We start from the raw sequence: 17132 nt of genomic DNA on the forward strand, positions 1-17132 counted from the left end.
TATTACGTTCACCTTTTTCAGCCACATCCATTGGTGTATACACCGACCGGGCATAACATTATGACCACTGACAGGTGAAGTGAATAACACTGATTATCTCTTCATCACAGCACCTGTTAGTAGGTGGAATATATTAGGCAGCAAGTGAACATTTTATCCTCAAAGTTGATGTGGGCAAGCATAAGGATTTGAGCTTGAGTTTGACAAGGGCCAAATTGTGATGGCTAGACGACTGGGTCAGAGCATGTCCAAAACTGCAGCTCTTGTGGGGTGTTCCCGGTCTGCAGTGGTCAGTATCTTTTAAAAGTGGTCCAAGGAAAGATCAGTGGTAAACTGGAGACAGGGTCATGGGTGGCCAAGGCTCATTAATGCACGTGGGGAGCAAAGGCTGGCCTCGATCCAACAGACGAGCTACTGTAGCTCAAATTGCTGAAGAAGTTAATGCTGGTTCTGACAGAAAGGTGTCAGACTCCATGCCTTAATGGGTCAGGGCTGTTTTGGCAGCAAAAGGGGGACCAACACAATATTAGGAAGGTGGTCATAACGTTATGCCTCATTGGTGTAAAATCAATGGTATCATAAAAATGAGATCTGAAAAAAAAGTGCATTTCTCCGTTCCCCCACTGTCCTACACCTTTTCACTGGTCAGCAGTGGATCAACAATGTCCTATGTGTCTGGATTTTTCAAACCCAAAAAAATGGGTCACAGAGAAAAAAATAATTAAGTAAACAAATTTTAACATGCAAATAAACACAAAATGAACTCCCCCTGTGGAGGCTTTAGGCTTTATGTTACACCTTGTAAACCCCAGTGGGACCAGACTGCCACCTTTTTATTAATTAAGTATATTTTGTTTTGTGTCTGGGCTTGTCTCAGGTCTGAGCCTCAGACACATCAGACACAACTAGCTCAAAAGACACAGAGAAAGTGTTTGAGGAAGCGGAGTCCAGATGGGGATCACATCCTTGCTGATGCAACAGTAACCATTACAGAGCAGGTATTATTTAGGTGGTGGATCATTCTCAGCACTGCAATGACACTGACATGGTGGTGGTGTGTTAGTGTGTGTTGTGCTGGTATAAGTGGATCAGACACAGCAGCGCTGCTGGAGTTTTTAAATACTGTGTCCACTCACTGTCCACTTTATTAAACACTCCTACCTAGTTGGTCCACCTTGTAGATGTAAAGTCAGAGACGATCGCTCATCTATTACTGCTGTTTGAGTTGGTCATCTTCTACAACTTCATCAGTGGACACAGGACTCTGCCCACGGGGCGCTGTTGGCTGGATATTTTCGGGTTGGTGGACTATTCTCAGTCCAGCAAGGACACTGAGGTGTTTAAACTTCAGCAGCGCTGCTGTGTCTTATCAACACACACTAACACACTACCATCATGTCAGTGTCACTGCAGTGCTAAGAATGATCCACCACCTAAATAATACCTGCTCTGTAGTGGTCCTGGGACAGTCCTGACCATTGAAGAACAGCATGAAAGGGAGCTAACAAAGTATGCAGAGAAACAGATGGACTACAGTCAGTAATTGTAGAACTACAAAGTGCTTCTATATGGTAAGTGGAGCTGATATAATGGACAGTGAGTGTAGATACAAGGAGGTGGTTTTAATAATATGGCTTATTGGTGTACACGTGTACAGTAAAATGAAATTCTTTTTAATAATTTGAGTTATTAAAGTAACTGGCTGTGTCTGAGGAAGAGGGGAGGTTGACTAGGTTACTCAATGCTGGTCATAGTTCCACAAATGCCTCACAATGAAACACCTGCACTGTGCAGCAAAGCGGCTGGACTGGGGTCAGAGCAGGGGTGGTGCAAAGAGGTGTTACATCAGGAGAATTGAAAACTGGGAATACTTATGCACGACGAGAGAGTTTGTTGTTTGTGCACTTTAAATGGCCTGTCTCTCTGATGGACAGCTAACAGATTCAGCTGCATGGTCTCACCGAGAGGAAGGTGTGGACAGTGACTGACAGGTGCGATGGTCACCTCCACACATGCCACGGTGGAATTTTTACCTTCCGCATTATATTCGCTCATCCGGAAAACACCTTACAGAAGTGTTGACAGTGTTAGACCGTGTTTATGACGTTTACTGCCAACAGTAATGAGTCAGCTGGTACACAATGTGCCGGTGCCATAGCAATCGAGTTACCCAGCATGCTTCATTTTATCATGTTTCATAAGCACGACTCTCTTCAGAAGCACTCCATGAGGTTAAGTGCTAATCTGATAAAGATAGTAATAGTAGGGTAATACGTTCTCAGCCATTCACAAATTTGCAGATCAAATCCTGGTTTTCAAACTGTCCCGAGATGCTGGTTTTGGCCAGGAAGACTTACATTTTCCTAATTTCAAAGAACAATTTGTGAACCCTTTGGAATGACATGGACGTCTGCTTTACTAACTTGTAAAATGTGGTTCTTGTCATTAAAGTCGTAAGAATGGAATCACATTCTGCCAATACTAGGGGTTCATACTGGAGGGCTGCAGCTTGTTGGTTGTTTGTGGCACATTGGGGTGAAGCCTGCACCTTTGTACTTTGGGAAAACCTGGTGGGAGATTAGATGTTAAAGGTTTTTTAACCTTAATCACATCTCAGTCAAGATGCAGATTAAGGTAAAGGAACTGTAACAGGAAATGATAGATGTTCCTGTAAATGCTGTTCAACCAGCAACTGTCAAAAAAGCCAAAAAAGTGGCAGTGCTAGCTCAACGGTTAGGGTACAAGACTAGTTATCAGAAGGTCACTGATTCAAGCTCCACATCTGCCAGGTTACTACTGTTGGGTCCTTGAGCAAGGCCCTAAACTCTCAGTTGCTTGGTTTGTATTCCGCCACAACTGTAAGTTGTTTTGGATAAAATGTATTTATTTATTATTATAATTTTAAATTTTTCCCCTTTTTAGCGCATCCAACTGTTCAATTTGCATCGTGCTTCCTCTCTGTCTATGCCGAACCCTGCCCTGACAGAGGAGATCGAAGCTAACCCATATCCCCTTCGAAACATGAGCAGCAGCCAGATGCATCTTTGCCACCCACACATTGATGAGTTTGGCGCCACCTAGCGTTGCATGCGGAGAGACACACCCTAAGGGCACTCTCCCTCATCTCTTGTGCAAGCGCCTCTAAACAGCCGGCAGAGAACATAATCGCATTCTGACAGAGAGAGACCCACATCCGGTTCTTTCTCACAACCGGAGCTCCTGGAGGAAACCCACAGACACTGGGAGAACATGCAAACTCCACACAGAAAGGACCTGAATCTCTCCATCTGGGAATCAAACACAGTCGTGGACAATTTGGTATCTCCAGTTCACCTGACTCGCATGTCTTCGGACTGTGGAAAGAAAACCGGAGCTCCCGAAGGAAATCCACACAGAAACAGGGAGAACATGCAAACTCCACACAGAAAGGACCCAGACCGCCAAACCTGGGGATCGAACCCAGGACCTTCTTGCTGTGAGGCGACAGTGCTACCCACTGAACTACTGTGCCGCCCCTGTTTTGAAAAACAAAAAAGTGTCTGCTAATGCTGAACATGTAAAAGTAAAAGTAAAAAGGGCTCGATTGAGGTTGTAGCTGTGTATCCTGTTTGCGGAGAACGTATGTGGTACAAATAAGCAATATTATTACAAGGTAAGAACTCTTTAGTTGAACCAGACTACACTGGAGACTTATCTGGTTAAGACATGGCAGCTGACCACACAAGACCACTCAGGGTTTATTATTGGGATTCATTAATGCATCTGTCTTGCCCGTGACACTGGTCTTCGGACACCGTGTGGCCTGTTGCAGCCCACGAACGGTTAATCCATGCTGGAACAAGTATGCAAACTTCTCCAATACTGATTTCTCCAACTCAGTTGTCAATTAATCAGTTAGTTAATGAGAAAGTGTGGGTTATATAGGAACTCTGAAAAGCCCAAGTAGTTTTAGATCAACATCCTTTGGACAGATGAGTCCAAGATGAATTTGGAAATAAGTTGGAAACAAAAAGCTGCTCGTCATCTGAAGAACATCATCAGTAAAGCACGCATGTTTCGATTTACATTCACGACATTTAGCAGATGCTTGTATCCAAAGCAACTTACAATTATGACTGAATACAATTTAAGCAACTGAGGGTTAGCAAGAAATGTCTTGCTGAAGACGGCTGCAGTAAAGGTCTGGCAGAGCATCAACAGGAAGGAAACCCAACGTCTGGTGATGTCTGTGGGTTCCAGGCAGTCTTGACTGGAAAGGACTTTCAAACAAGCCTTAAGGTTGACATTGTAATATATGCTTTTTAGTTTGTCTAATTACTTTTGAGCTTACAAAGTCTGTGGACTTTTATCCAAAGCAACTTACAATTATCACAATACAGTTTAAGCAATTGAGGGTTAGGGCCTTGCTCAAGGGCCCAACAGTGGCAACTTGGTGGTGGTGGGGCTTGAACCAGTCGAATAGTTTTTTTTCTATTTTATTTATGCATTTTCTCCCAATTTAGTGTCGTCAATTTGTCTTCTGCTGCTGGGGGATCCCTGATTGCAGTCGAGGAGGGTATATTGCTGCTCACGCCTCCGACCTGCGTGCAGCCCTTAGCGGAACCCTTTTTTACCCTTTCACTCTGCACAGGCGCCTCTTTATCTGCAAATCAGGGTCCTTACACGGCGTTTGAAGACCCCACCCACATAGTCCGATCATCCCGCCCTAGCTGAAACGTGTCTGCTGGAGGCACTGTTAATTATGCACGCTAGATGGCGCCCAGTCGACCGGTGGCAACGCCGGCGCCGGTGTGCTAGCGGAATAACGCGCTGTGCCACCTGGGCGCTGTCCAATATTTTTTTTTTACTTCTGAGCTACCACTGTCATGTGCTATGCACAGAGGAAGTAGTGTTACGACGTGGACAATAAAACTGAGTGCTTGTATTTACTGACAATGTAACTGCCAAACGCTTCAAAACACACTAACACAAGCTTCATGATTCAGATGAATAATGACCCAAAGGTCACAGCTGAGGCTTTCTAAGAAGTGAAATCTTCTGAAATGGTCATGTCTGGCTCCTGACTGGAATCCAACTAAACATGAACTTTGTATAAAGACAAATCTGAAAGCAAAGTCCAAAAACAGAAATTTCTTTCTGTAGACGACTGCAGCAAAGGTCTGGCAGAGCATCAACAGGAAGGAAACCCAACGTCTGGTGATGTCTGTGGGTTCCAGGCAGTCTTGACTGGAAAGGATTTTTTTTAAACAAGCCTTAAGGTTGACATTTCAGTGTATGTGTGTAAGTTTGTCCAATTACTCGGGAGCTCATGAAATCTGTGCCTACTGCCTGAACAATATTATTTCTGTATAGTTTGTGCTATATATATTCTGCTATTTGATCTCAGATCCTCAATAGCAGGTGATATCATTTCGAAGCAATTTTACAGCATCCAGGACCAACAGACCAAAAACCCCTGTTGAACAAGCTAAGGGTGACAGTGGCAAGGAAACCTTGAGAGGAACTAGGCACAGTAGGGACATATCCTGCTTACGAGGGTTCTTCAAAAAGTTTCCTCACTTTTTAGAATTCTTTTTATTAAGAATTTCAAAAGCAAATGACATCACGTTTGTACACAGTCAAACATGTACGATGCATTTTTCCCAGTGTTGTACCCACTTTTAATGCCATCAGCAAAAAAATGTTTGTGGTTGAGCGAGTAGCCACTGATGCACCACTGCTTTCACATAATCATCACCTGAAAACTTCTTGCACCTAGGTGGAGCAGTGGGATATTCCGCTAGCACACCAGCGCTGAGATTCTAATCTCCTCGGTTCGAGCCACCGGTCGGCTGGGCTCCATCTAGCAGGCATAATTGGCAGTGGCTGCAGCAGACACGTTTCTGCTAGGGCGGCATGACCGGACTATGTGGGTGGGGTCTTCAAACGCTGTGTAAGGACCCTGATTGGCAGATAGAGATGCGCCTGTGCAGAATGCATAGGTGAAAAAGGGTTCCGTTAAGGGCGCGCGGGTCGGAGGAGGCGTGAGCAGCAATATACCCACCTCGACTGCAATCAGGGATCCCCCAGCAGAGGAAGACAAATTAACTACACTAAATTGGGAGAAAATGCATAAAATAAAATAGGAAAAAAAAAAAAGTCTTCGTCCCCATAAAGCTTCTTTGAGCGTCCAAAAAGGTGGAAATCAGATAGCACTAAATCCAGACTATAAGCTCTCTCAGTCTCTCAGACATGACCAATTACTACTCCTCCTGCCCTCATCGTTTCCAACCAAAATATAAAAGTGTGAAAACTTTTTAAAAATCCCTCGTATAATGTTATAAGAAAATAATAATTCACACATGCAGTGAGTAATAGCAGCAAAACAATTCGAAATAGCTTCCCTATTGACTGTTTAAAAGATAAATGTCCACATAATTTTGGCATGTAGCGAGTGTGTCTGGGGGGCTGGAGACCAAAGCCCTGTAATGGATTGGTGCCCTGACCAGGATAAATCAGCTGATGAAAACGATTAGCCACCCCAAAGTGACCTGTTTACATGACCTGTCTTCCACCCAAGTGTTCCTACTCAGGCAAGAGAACAGACAAACCGAGCTAAGCAGTACCATACGAATGGAGAATTTTTCTAATTCCGTGTCCCAACCAGCATGTGCTGTACAAAGCGCAGCACCGCTGCTGTAACAAGCGCTCGAATTAGCATAAGCAGCACGGATCTGACGAATCGTTTTATAAGGTTAATGATTGACGAAGCCAGCGTATGCCGTCAGCACACCATGAGGTTAAGTGCCGTTCTGACAAAAATAGGAGCGCTACGAGGCAGGAACATACTCAGCCATTCACAAAAAGGCTCAGTTTGAGGATCAGGGTGGTAAATAGGATCGGAGCTGGACGTGAATGTCCTACAGGCTCATGTCTGTCTCCTAATAATGGCTCCCACTTGTCCTGGTGTGCCCGCTCACCTAAATAGGCTGATAAGCCCACACATGGTCACGGCCAGTTGTTTCAAATTAGACTACGACTCAAATAGCGCGCTTAGCCTGTTCTAACTCGGTGCAAGATTACAGCTCAGAAGGAGCATAGGCCACAATCCACAGGAGCACGTAGCCAAAACAACAGTCCAAGCTTTTAGTTAAGATCAGGTTAAGCAGGATCCCACTGAACAGCTAAAACTGGGTGGGTTTTTTAACTAAAGCAGCAGATTTTTGCAAAAACAACAGTTTCTGCAACAGCAGTCTCAAAAGATGTGAAGTATTTATCATAGGAATCTGACACGTTTTCATTTGAAGTTAGTGAACTGATGCAAACTAAAGGCATTTCTAGGGATTTGACTGGCAGGAGGAATGTAGACAAACCAGTTCGGCTCTGGCTATTCTCTCATGCTAACCAGTTTATCTCAGTTGACTGAACAGTCGAATATGCTAGCCCACCACTGCAGAAAGTACAGACAATTGGCAGTGTTTGAGCAAGGGAGAACACACAAACTTACACTATAAGGACAAAACACTGGGAACACTGGGTTGATGGTGACTTGTAGTTCATGTGTTGAATGAGGCAGATCTGATCAGCATAAAGACCTGAGTGACTTTGATGAGGGCCGATTTGTTATGGTCAGACGACTGGGTTAAAGTAACTCTTAAACAGCAACAGGTGGTCAGAGGGACGAGTCACGAAGAAGTCTGTTCAAATTCTTAAATACCTTAAAATGCTGCCTACTAAGGTGCCTTATTTCAAAGCGATAAACTGACAATATGTCTATGTAGCATTTTTTAATAGTCGGTTCATTAATTTTTTCCCCTTTTCACCCAATTCAGTTGTAGCCAACTGGAGATTCATCTTGTGTCGCTGCTGCCACATCCAGCCTTGATTGAGGAAAGCCATGGCTGTACACCCATGTAGCTGCAAACCGCTTCTTTTTACCTGAAAGGATCTCTCAAAGCTCAACATTGAGTGCAGAGAGCCAGCCAACAGGTTGCACAGGCGACAAGGAACCCTGCATTTGGCATTGTCTCTCCTCCCACATAGAAACACACAGCCAAGTGTGTCTGTGTAGGCACCCGGTCGGTAGGTAGCACAGATAGGATTTGAACTCGAGAGCCAAGTGGTGTTGAACTGGCACGTTAGACCGCTGCACCACCCGAGTGCAACTTGGCAGAGTTGTTTTGACAGCATATTAGGCAAGTGGTCCTCATATTTTGGCTCATTAGTGCGTGTGTGTGTGTTATTTAATATTTGTATCATTTTAGTTTTAGTTATAAATGAATTTGTCTTTGTCCTGTTTTATTTTCCTTTACCAATTCGGACAGGTAACAGGTGAAACAGTGCTACCGAAAGTGCTACTACAATGGTTGTCATAGCGATATCGTATGAGCGTACCTGAGAGCTCGACTGAGTTTGTCGTAGTTCATCTGAGGTTTGCACTTGCGTGCCCCCCACAGTCTGGCCACCTCGTCCGGGTCCTTGATGACGAACTCGCCGTAGTCGCCTTGCCAGGCGATGACATCGTGGTACTCTTCTTTTCGAAGCAGTTCCAGAATGAAGTGCCACAGCTGGATCTGCCTGGAGCCTGGGCTTGACTCGGGCTTGTACGCCCAATCTGGAAAGGCAATCCCTGAAGAAAGAAAAGATAAAACAATACGGTTAAAAAACGACTCGCACAGACCATCAGCTAAAGTCTCTTTTTTTGAGCCTTAATTCTTGGATGGCAACAATATTGACTTTTTGCCACTCTGAGAGGTATAGCTGGCCATTTGGATGGCACATCAGTCTTGCCCACCATTTGAGACCAGGGTTCAAATCTTAGCAGTGCCACTGGCCAAGACAGCACAGCAAGTCCGTCAGTGACTGCCAAAGCTTTTTCTGAATCTGCAGTTGGTCAGTAAAGAGTGGTCAGATAGTGGTCTCTCAATCTAATTGTACCCAGTGACCTAGTAGTATCTCCTCTGCCCTAACCGAGGAGGGCCGTACCTAACACAAGCCTCCTACGATATGTGAGCAATTGCCAACCGGTTCTTTTCATCTGCACGAGGTGTGTTTTCACAGGGATCAGTATCGCATACAATGTCAGGCGCTGCTCTCCATTATTCCCATTCACCATGGGAATCAGGAATCCCTTCGGCCCGTCCACCCTCAGACATAGCCGACCAATAGCATAGCTGAGATTTAAATTTGACGGCTTGAGATCTCAGTAGTAATGGGCTAGTGTGTTCTATCACTCCGCAACTTGAACGCCCTAATAGACGCCAGAGTTATTTGTCTTCAAACCAGTAGTTCAAGAGTTCAAGGGAGGCTTTATTGTCATTTCAACTATATACAAGTACATATTAAAATGAAACACAGTACCAGACTGCAACACAGAACACAAGTGCAAGACAATACAATATACACTGTGCAGATAAACAACACTACAATAAATACAAGGCATTTCTAATCTAAAGGAATTGAGGGGGACGAGACTAGACAAGTGAGTGTTGGCCAGTACAAGGTACTGAGTAAATAATAAGTAAGGTGAAAAACATATGTTGTTGTACCAAAGATGAGAACAAGGTAGGAAAGATGGCACATCAATATCAAACCAACATTTGTTTTAAACCCCCCCATCCCCCTTCCCTACATTCAGTCGAACAGGGATTTTTAGCCACTTGTCGCCCAAATTGCTGATCATCACTGCCTGTGGGTGTTTGGTTGCCATGTTCTAACTGCCATGTTTTGAAATGAATAACAGACAATCACTTTGTCACATGGCATTTACATTCACATTTTCGGCATTTAGGGAATGCTTTTATGCTGTGACAGCATATTGTCTAAGCAGTTGAGGGTTAAGGGCCTTGCTCAGGGGCATTGGCAACCTGGCAGTGGTGGGGCTTGAACCAGCGACCTTTTGATTACTAGTCCAGTACCTTAACCGCTAGGCTACAAATGAATATAGGGTAGGAATTTGTGCCTCATTGCTCACAAGAACATTTCTGAGTTCAGGCACTGGTGTTAAACAAGTAGGTCTGACAGGCAATCTCCATTTGTCAAGTGTCTAAGGGGTTTGAACTAAGAGCTCTGTGCAGACCATTGGATTTCCCACACAACAAACCTGTCTTTACCGACCTCACTTTGTGCCCAGAGGCGCATTCATGCTGAAACAGGATGTTAAAAGCATACGATTTCTCTTATTTATATGAATAGTTCGACTCATGTGAATGATGGGTGTGGCTGAAACACCTGAACTCAAGGTTTAGTAGGGGTGTCCACACACATTTAGTGTGTATTTAATTTAAAAACAGACCGCGAGCGTGTGTTCTTTGTGGCTGAGAAAATTCTGGCTCGCACCCTTGTGTAGTGCCATCATCAGAAAGTTTGCATAACAGTTATTGGAAAGAGACAACGATTTGCATACTTTTGCCAAGCTTTCAAAAAAATTTGTTTAAGCCTGGAGAACATTCGGAATGACCCATACTAACAGATGCCACGGGTCTTTGATTGCTGCCCTCTGAATGACGTTTAGGTTTAGAAGTAGATACAATACATTATTTCCATGTCTATATCTGCCGTGAATCCTTCCAGACGCATTTCTTTTTCAGAAGAAATCTAAGCGATAATGGATCAAACAGCTCCTCATGCGCATTATGATTATGAGTCAGTCGATTTGCACACGTGTGTCTTCAGGACTCTACAGGCAAGCTATGTAGCTGATATGACTATATATTCCATCACACTAGGGTTTCAGTGGCTCTGATACTGATCTGCATTGGCGCAGTTGGTGCACCTATACCATGACGTCACTTAAAATGTGCACAAACGGTTTCCATTTCCCACTGTAAGATCTTCATGCAAAACAATCCTACCAAGCTAAAGGACAAGGCGTAGTTAAGAACTAAAACTAAAGTAAGTTATTTATTGATATTTACTGTAAATACTTCTGGGCTTGAAATTGTGCTAAAGTCTTGTTGGTAGTGTTTGGTGTCCGCTGTACTGGTTCTGTCAGTATTGCTCAGCAAAACAACGCCCAGTCATCTATACATCTTGTTAAGGTCAGTAGCAGAAGCAATAGACAGTTCTTCTCTAATGTAAAAGTAAATGTAATCCTACGTTCAGAATGGCGGTGATTTTTTACCTCTTGTCTGATCGCTCATCACCCTGTGTTCACACTGGAAGCGTCATTAATGTTTGTGGGTGTTTAAGTGACGCCAAGCAAGAAAAAAAAAGCAAATGACGTGGCAGTACAGCGTACTTTACTGGCTAGTATCTACCAGTTTTTACTACAAATCAGATGTGTTCCTCCTACACCCCTGTGTAGTCCATCACTAACTATGAAGTCAACTACCAAGAAAACTGCATTTGTTTTTGCAATCACTGGCGTCCACTTGCGAAAGTATGACACTATGACAATGTGTTTCTCCTCCATCTCTAGCTGGAACTACTACTTAATAGGGATGTAACGATACACTCTACCCACGATGCGATGCAATTCGCAATACTGGGTTCACGATATGTTTTTTCCCCCGATTTTTTAAAACTAAAATTGAAGATGCAACAAGGTCCTGGGTTCGATCCCCAGGTGGGGCAGTCTGGTTCCTTTCTGTGTGGAGTTTGCATGGTCTCCCTGTGTCCGAGTGGGTGTCCTCCGGGTGCTCCGGTTTCCTTCCACAGTCTAAAGACATGCAAGTGAGGTGAACTAGAGACACTAAATTGTCCTCGACTGCATTCGATATAACCTTGTGAACTGATGAACCTTGTGTAATGAGTAACTACCGTTCCTGTCATGAATGTAACCAAAGTGTAAAACATGACGTTAAAATCCTAATAAACAAACAAACAAATTGAAGACAAATTATTCCTTTTATTATTTCTCTTAAAAAAGAAAAGAAAATACTCTGTGTAATTATCTTTTATTTATCTAAATAATGAATGCCCTTTTATTTCTGAGGTAGCTACAAACTATGCAAAACAATTTTAAATTAAGCCCAATTTGGCTAAAAATCCCCGAATTTGGCAACCAGGCGTATCGCGCCATTGACGTTCAACAATGCGAAATGAATAGTGCCAGTGCCCTCGGCTGTTTAAAGTGAATATCGATTCATTTTACATGTCAAATCAATTTGAATCATGGAATTTTTGAATCGGTTATTAACTGTATTGTGGTGAATCGTTACATCCCTACTACTTAGGAACCAAAAACTGAGCGTATCGTTTCACGGTGACAGAGATAAAGCACGTACTGCTTTGCTCAATGCTCAATTCCTATTGGTCATCGGCAAATCATTTCGATTTCCATTACAGGTCTGAGCGTAAAGTTAAAGGCACGTTTGCCCAAGCAGCTAGCTTACATAGTAATGCTACCTCACACCAGTTCTTCTACTAGCTTAGAACTAACTATAGAACTATGTTTTGCCCCTACTGGTTGGCATAGAGCAAAAGCATCAAACTCAATCACAGAAAGGGCCAAAATTAAAAAACTAGACTATGTCAAGGGCCAAACAGGGTCAACATTTATTAAACAGGATAAATAGGACATTGTATAAGGTGCAAAAGTAGATGGACACCCATGTATATACTGGTGTTCCAGATTTGGCCTGCGAGCCTTGAGTTTGACATGTCTGACATATAATATCATTTTAATGACACATCCAGTGAATGCAGCATTTTTTGTGGAACTATATGGTATCTGTGCATCTTTACATCTGACGCCATAAATTGTTACACAATATACCAAGGCATCGACCAATCAATACATCAGTCCTGTAAACTGTAAAAAGTATAAACAATATGGCTAAAAGTATGTGGACAAAAGACGAATAATACAATAATACAGATGAGCAGACAGCAGCACTATTTAAAACAGAAGTAAATATCCACTGAACTATGTTGGGCGACTCCTGTACATAAATAGCAGTAGTGTGCCGTTAGTAGTGTGCAGGCATATACCGGAGCCTTTACTATGTACAAAATGCAGAAGCAACCTAACCGGAGCTTGTGATCGGCCCTTTAAGAGGTCAAAAGTGTCGTGCTCCAGAGCTTCTGTCAGACACGGATCTGGTTTCCCGTCTCACACATACACACCTACACGTGAAAAGGATCTGCACTAAGAAGTCTGAGCCAAAGTCAATGTCTGTCAAACTCCCCGATGAACAATAAAAAGGAGACACACAAGCACTCGAGCCCCCCGGCAATGACAGATACACTTACATCTAATGTAACACACATACACACGCATGCACAAAGACACACACACATGAACATATATACACGGACAGGCATACACAAACAGACACTTGGACATACACACACACACATGCACACACACACTCAGACATGCACAGACAGACATACACGGCCAGACAGACAGGCAGACAGACAGACAGAGGCACAGACACACACACTCAGACATTTACAGACAGACACAAACACACAAACATTTACAGACAGACATACACGGGACAGATAGACACACACACTCACAAACATGCCTAGACAGACATACACGAACAGATAGACAGACACACAAACACACACACTTAGACACAGACAGACAGACAGACCAGACAGACACACACTGAGAGTGTGTGCCTGTGTGTTTGCCTGTCTGTCTCTCTGACATGCACAGACACAGACAAACACACACAAGGACATACAGACAGGCACATCAACACAAATACACACACACTCACAGACATGCACAGAAAGACATACATGGACAGACAGACAGACACACAGGCACATACACACTCAGACAGGCACAGACAGACACACACACACTATCAGACATTCACAGACAGACAGACACATACACAGGCAGACACATACACAGACAGACATACATCAAGAAGAGCTGCCTGTCGTAAACTTTGCTCCAGTCATCTGACCTAAACCACATCCAGCATTTATGGGGCCACTTGAAGACAGAGGAAGCCAAGCAGTCAGTACCATCACAAGTCGCTCTTTGGAATATTGTGATAATGTGGAACAGTGGACTTTGGAAAAGCTTGTGGAATCCAAGTGTGTGCTGTCATGACAGCAAAAGATGGAACATAGCAAATGCTCAAAAGTATTGAAATCATGGACCCTGACGTATCTCTAAATGATCGCTTTGGTGTCGCTCAAGGGTGACCAAACTTTTCTTGTTGGGAGCTGCATTTAAAAAAAAAAATGCAATGATGGGCCACAAACTCTGTGCAATAAAATAAATAAATATTAATAGGCCTACTCAATTACTATGAACAACACGTCCATTTGATTTGAATGAGATTATTGTTGTTTCCTGACAAGTTAAACATTCACACTTCCCTCTGAAATCAGAGGAAAAAAATATCTCTTTTCAGGAAGAGGAACATTAATGCAGGTGTAACGTCGTTACCGTTTTAATTCATTAGAAAAGTAGATGTGGAGCGTTTTAGACGGGTTTATTGTGATAGCAACACTCAGTCTTCAAACTAGGAATGACTTTTTTTAAACCTTAGACCTGTGGGCCAACTTTCACTTCATTTCAAAAACACCTCACAGGCCACAAATGGCCCGCGGGACGTAGTTTGTACACCCCTGGTGTAGCTGAACTAGATTTCAGTCATTGGCAATGTATCTAACTACATTTCAAAGTAACTTAGCCAACACTGCAACATACACTGTAGCTAACCAAGGGTGCCAAACAATCCCAACGAGACATGATGTGTGATCCCGTGTTTCTCCATGGACTGAGAACATACACCCACACACACACATACACAGAGTTATTTGTACTACAGCATTTGAGACTGAGGCTCAAGGACAGAGACTCTCAGGGCTTAAAGTGAGCGTGTGTGTGTGTGTGTGTCTAACCTGTAATATGATCGATAATACACAGAGTCCTGTACTGTTGGTACATCGATATGATAAAACCTGAACTGACACACAATCTCTCTCAAACTCTGGCATTACAAAACAACTAAAAATACCTGAGTACACAAGATATTTGTCTCCTACTAAAACCTGAGTAAAATACCGATAGATCAATAATATCAGCCAATATAAGGGAATCACGAGCATATCAGATATTGACTAAAATCAGGCTGATAAAGCTCATTTCCCTATTTTGTTCTAGAGGAAGCCATACTTATACAAAGCGGATTCCAAAAAAGTTGGGACACTAAACAAATTGTGAATAAAAACTGAATGCAATGATGAGGAGATGGCAAATGTCAATATTTTATTCGTAATAGAACATAGATGACAGATCAAAAGTTTAATCTGAGTAAATGTAACATTTTAAAGGAAAAATATGTTGATTCAAAATTTCACAGTGTCAACAAATCCCAAAACAGTTGGGACAAGTAGCAATAAGTGGCTGGAAAAAGGAAATTGAGCATATAACGAACAGCTGGAAGACCAATTAACACTAATTAGGTCAATTGACAACATGATTGGGTATAAAAAGAGCTTCTCAGAGTGTCAGTGTCTCTCAGAAGCCAAGATGGTAAGAGGATCACCAATTCCACCATTGTTGCGCAAAAAGATAGTGCAGCAATACCAGAATGGTGTTACCCAGCGTAAAATAGCAAAGACTTTTAAGTTATCATCATCAACCGTGCATAACATCATCAAAAGATTCAGAGAATCTGGAACAATCGCTGTGCGTAAGGGTCAAGGCCGTAAAACTTTACTGGATGCTCGTGATCTCCGGGCCCTTACACGTCACTGCACCTCAAACAGGAATGCCACTGTCAAGGAAATAACAGAATGGGCTCAGGAATACTTCCAGAAAGCATTGTCAGTGAACACAATCCACCGTGCCATCCGCCATTGCCAGCTGAAACTCTACAGTGCAAAGAGGAAGCCATTTCTAAGCAAGCTCCACAAGCTCAGACGTTTGCACTGGGCCAGGGGTTATTTAAAATGGAGTGTGGCAAAATGGAAGACTGTTCTGTGGTCAGATGAGTCACGATTTGAAGTTCTTTATGGAACACTGGGACGCCATGTCATCCGGACCAGAGAGGACAAGGATAACCCAAGTTGTTATCAACGCTCCGTTCAGAAGCCTGCATCACTGATGGTATGGGGTTGCATGAGTGCTTGTGGCATGGGCAGCTTGCATGTCTGGAAAGGCACCATTAATGCAGAGAACTATGTTCAGGTTCTAGAACAACATATGCTCCCATCTAGACGTCATCTCTTTCAGGGAAGACCCTGCATTTTTCAACAAGATAATGCCAGACCACATTCTGCAGCAATCACAACATCATGGCTATGTAGGAGAAGGATCCGGGTACTGAAATGGCCAGCCTGCAGTCCAGATCTTTCACCTATAGAGAACATTTGGCGCATCATAAAGAGGAAGGTGCGACAAAGAAGGCCCAAGACGATTGAACAGTTAGAGGCCTGTGTTAGACATGAATGGGAGAGCATTCCTATTTCTAAACTTGAGAAACTGGTCTCCTCTGTCCCCAGACGTCTGTTGAGTGTTGTAAGAAGAAGGGGGGATGCCACACAGTGGTAAAAATGGCCTTGTCCCAACTTTTTGGGGATTTGTTGATGCCATGAAATTTTGAAACAACATATTTTTCCCTTAAAATGATACATTCTCTCCGTTTAAACTTTTGATCTGTGATTTGTGTTCTATTCTGAATAAAATATTAGATGTTGGCACCTCAACATCATTGCATTCAGTTTTTATTCACAATTTGTTTAGTGTCCCAACTTTTTTGGAATCCGGTTTGTAGGTGTCAATACAGAATAACCTGCTTACTCAGTTACTGAAGCTACCAGCCGTGAAGAAAGACGAGGTGATGAGGTGAATGAGGTGTATTAAAATGCAGTCATGTAGGGATCATGTAACAGCACACATGAACTGTTCATGAACTAAAGCTGTTCGTCATTACATGCTGACAGGTCATTCCAGGCAAACAGTTGCATTTGGGTCCATTAGTAATGAAAATATGTCACATAATGCCAAATCTGTATAAAATGTCAATTTTTTTAATGTCAATAGCTTTTCCAAGTAAAAAAAACCCCAGAGAACTAAGTCAATAAGATTGTGGTATCTGTTTCAAAGTCACTCCAGTCTAAGTCAGGACGCCTTCCGATAACATAACCAACCAACTGGCAGGTCTGATAATGCATTTTCTAGCCTGATTACTAACAGAGAATTTATGTATATATACAGGTCCTTCTCAAAA

At 42.9% G+C, this 17132-nt stretch overlaps 1 protein-coding gene across 1 annotated transcript in view; it reads right to left on the minus strand.

Moving 5' to 3' along the window:
- Nucleotides 1–17132, minus strand: part of erfl3 (Ets2 repressor factor like 3) — an 87216-nt gene that overhangs the window by 19680 nt on the left and 50404 nt on the right. The window contains exon 2 of the mRNA XM_062992740.1: nucleotides 8374–8608. Coding sequence (XP_062848810.1) covers nucleotides 8374–8608 — 235 coding nt within the window. The remainder of the gene's footprint in view (nucleotides 1–8373; nucleotides 8609–17132) is intronic.

The sequence above is a fragment of the Trichomycterus rosablanca genome, chromosome 3 (assembly GCF_030014385.1).
Source record: "Trichomycterus rosablanca isolate fTriRos1 chromosome 3, fTriRos1.hap1, whole genome shotgun sequence".
Taxonomy (NCBI): domain Eukaryota; kingdom Metazoa; phylum Chordata; class Actinopteri; order Siluriformes; family Trichomycteridae; genus Trichomycterus; species Trichomycterus rosablanca.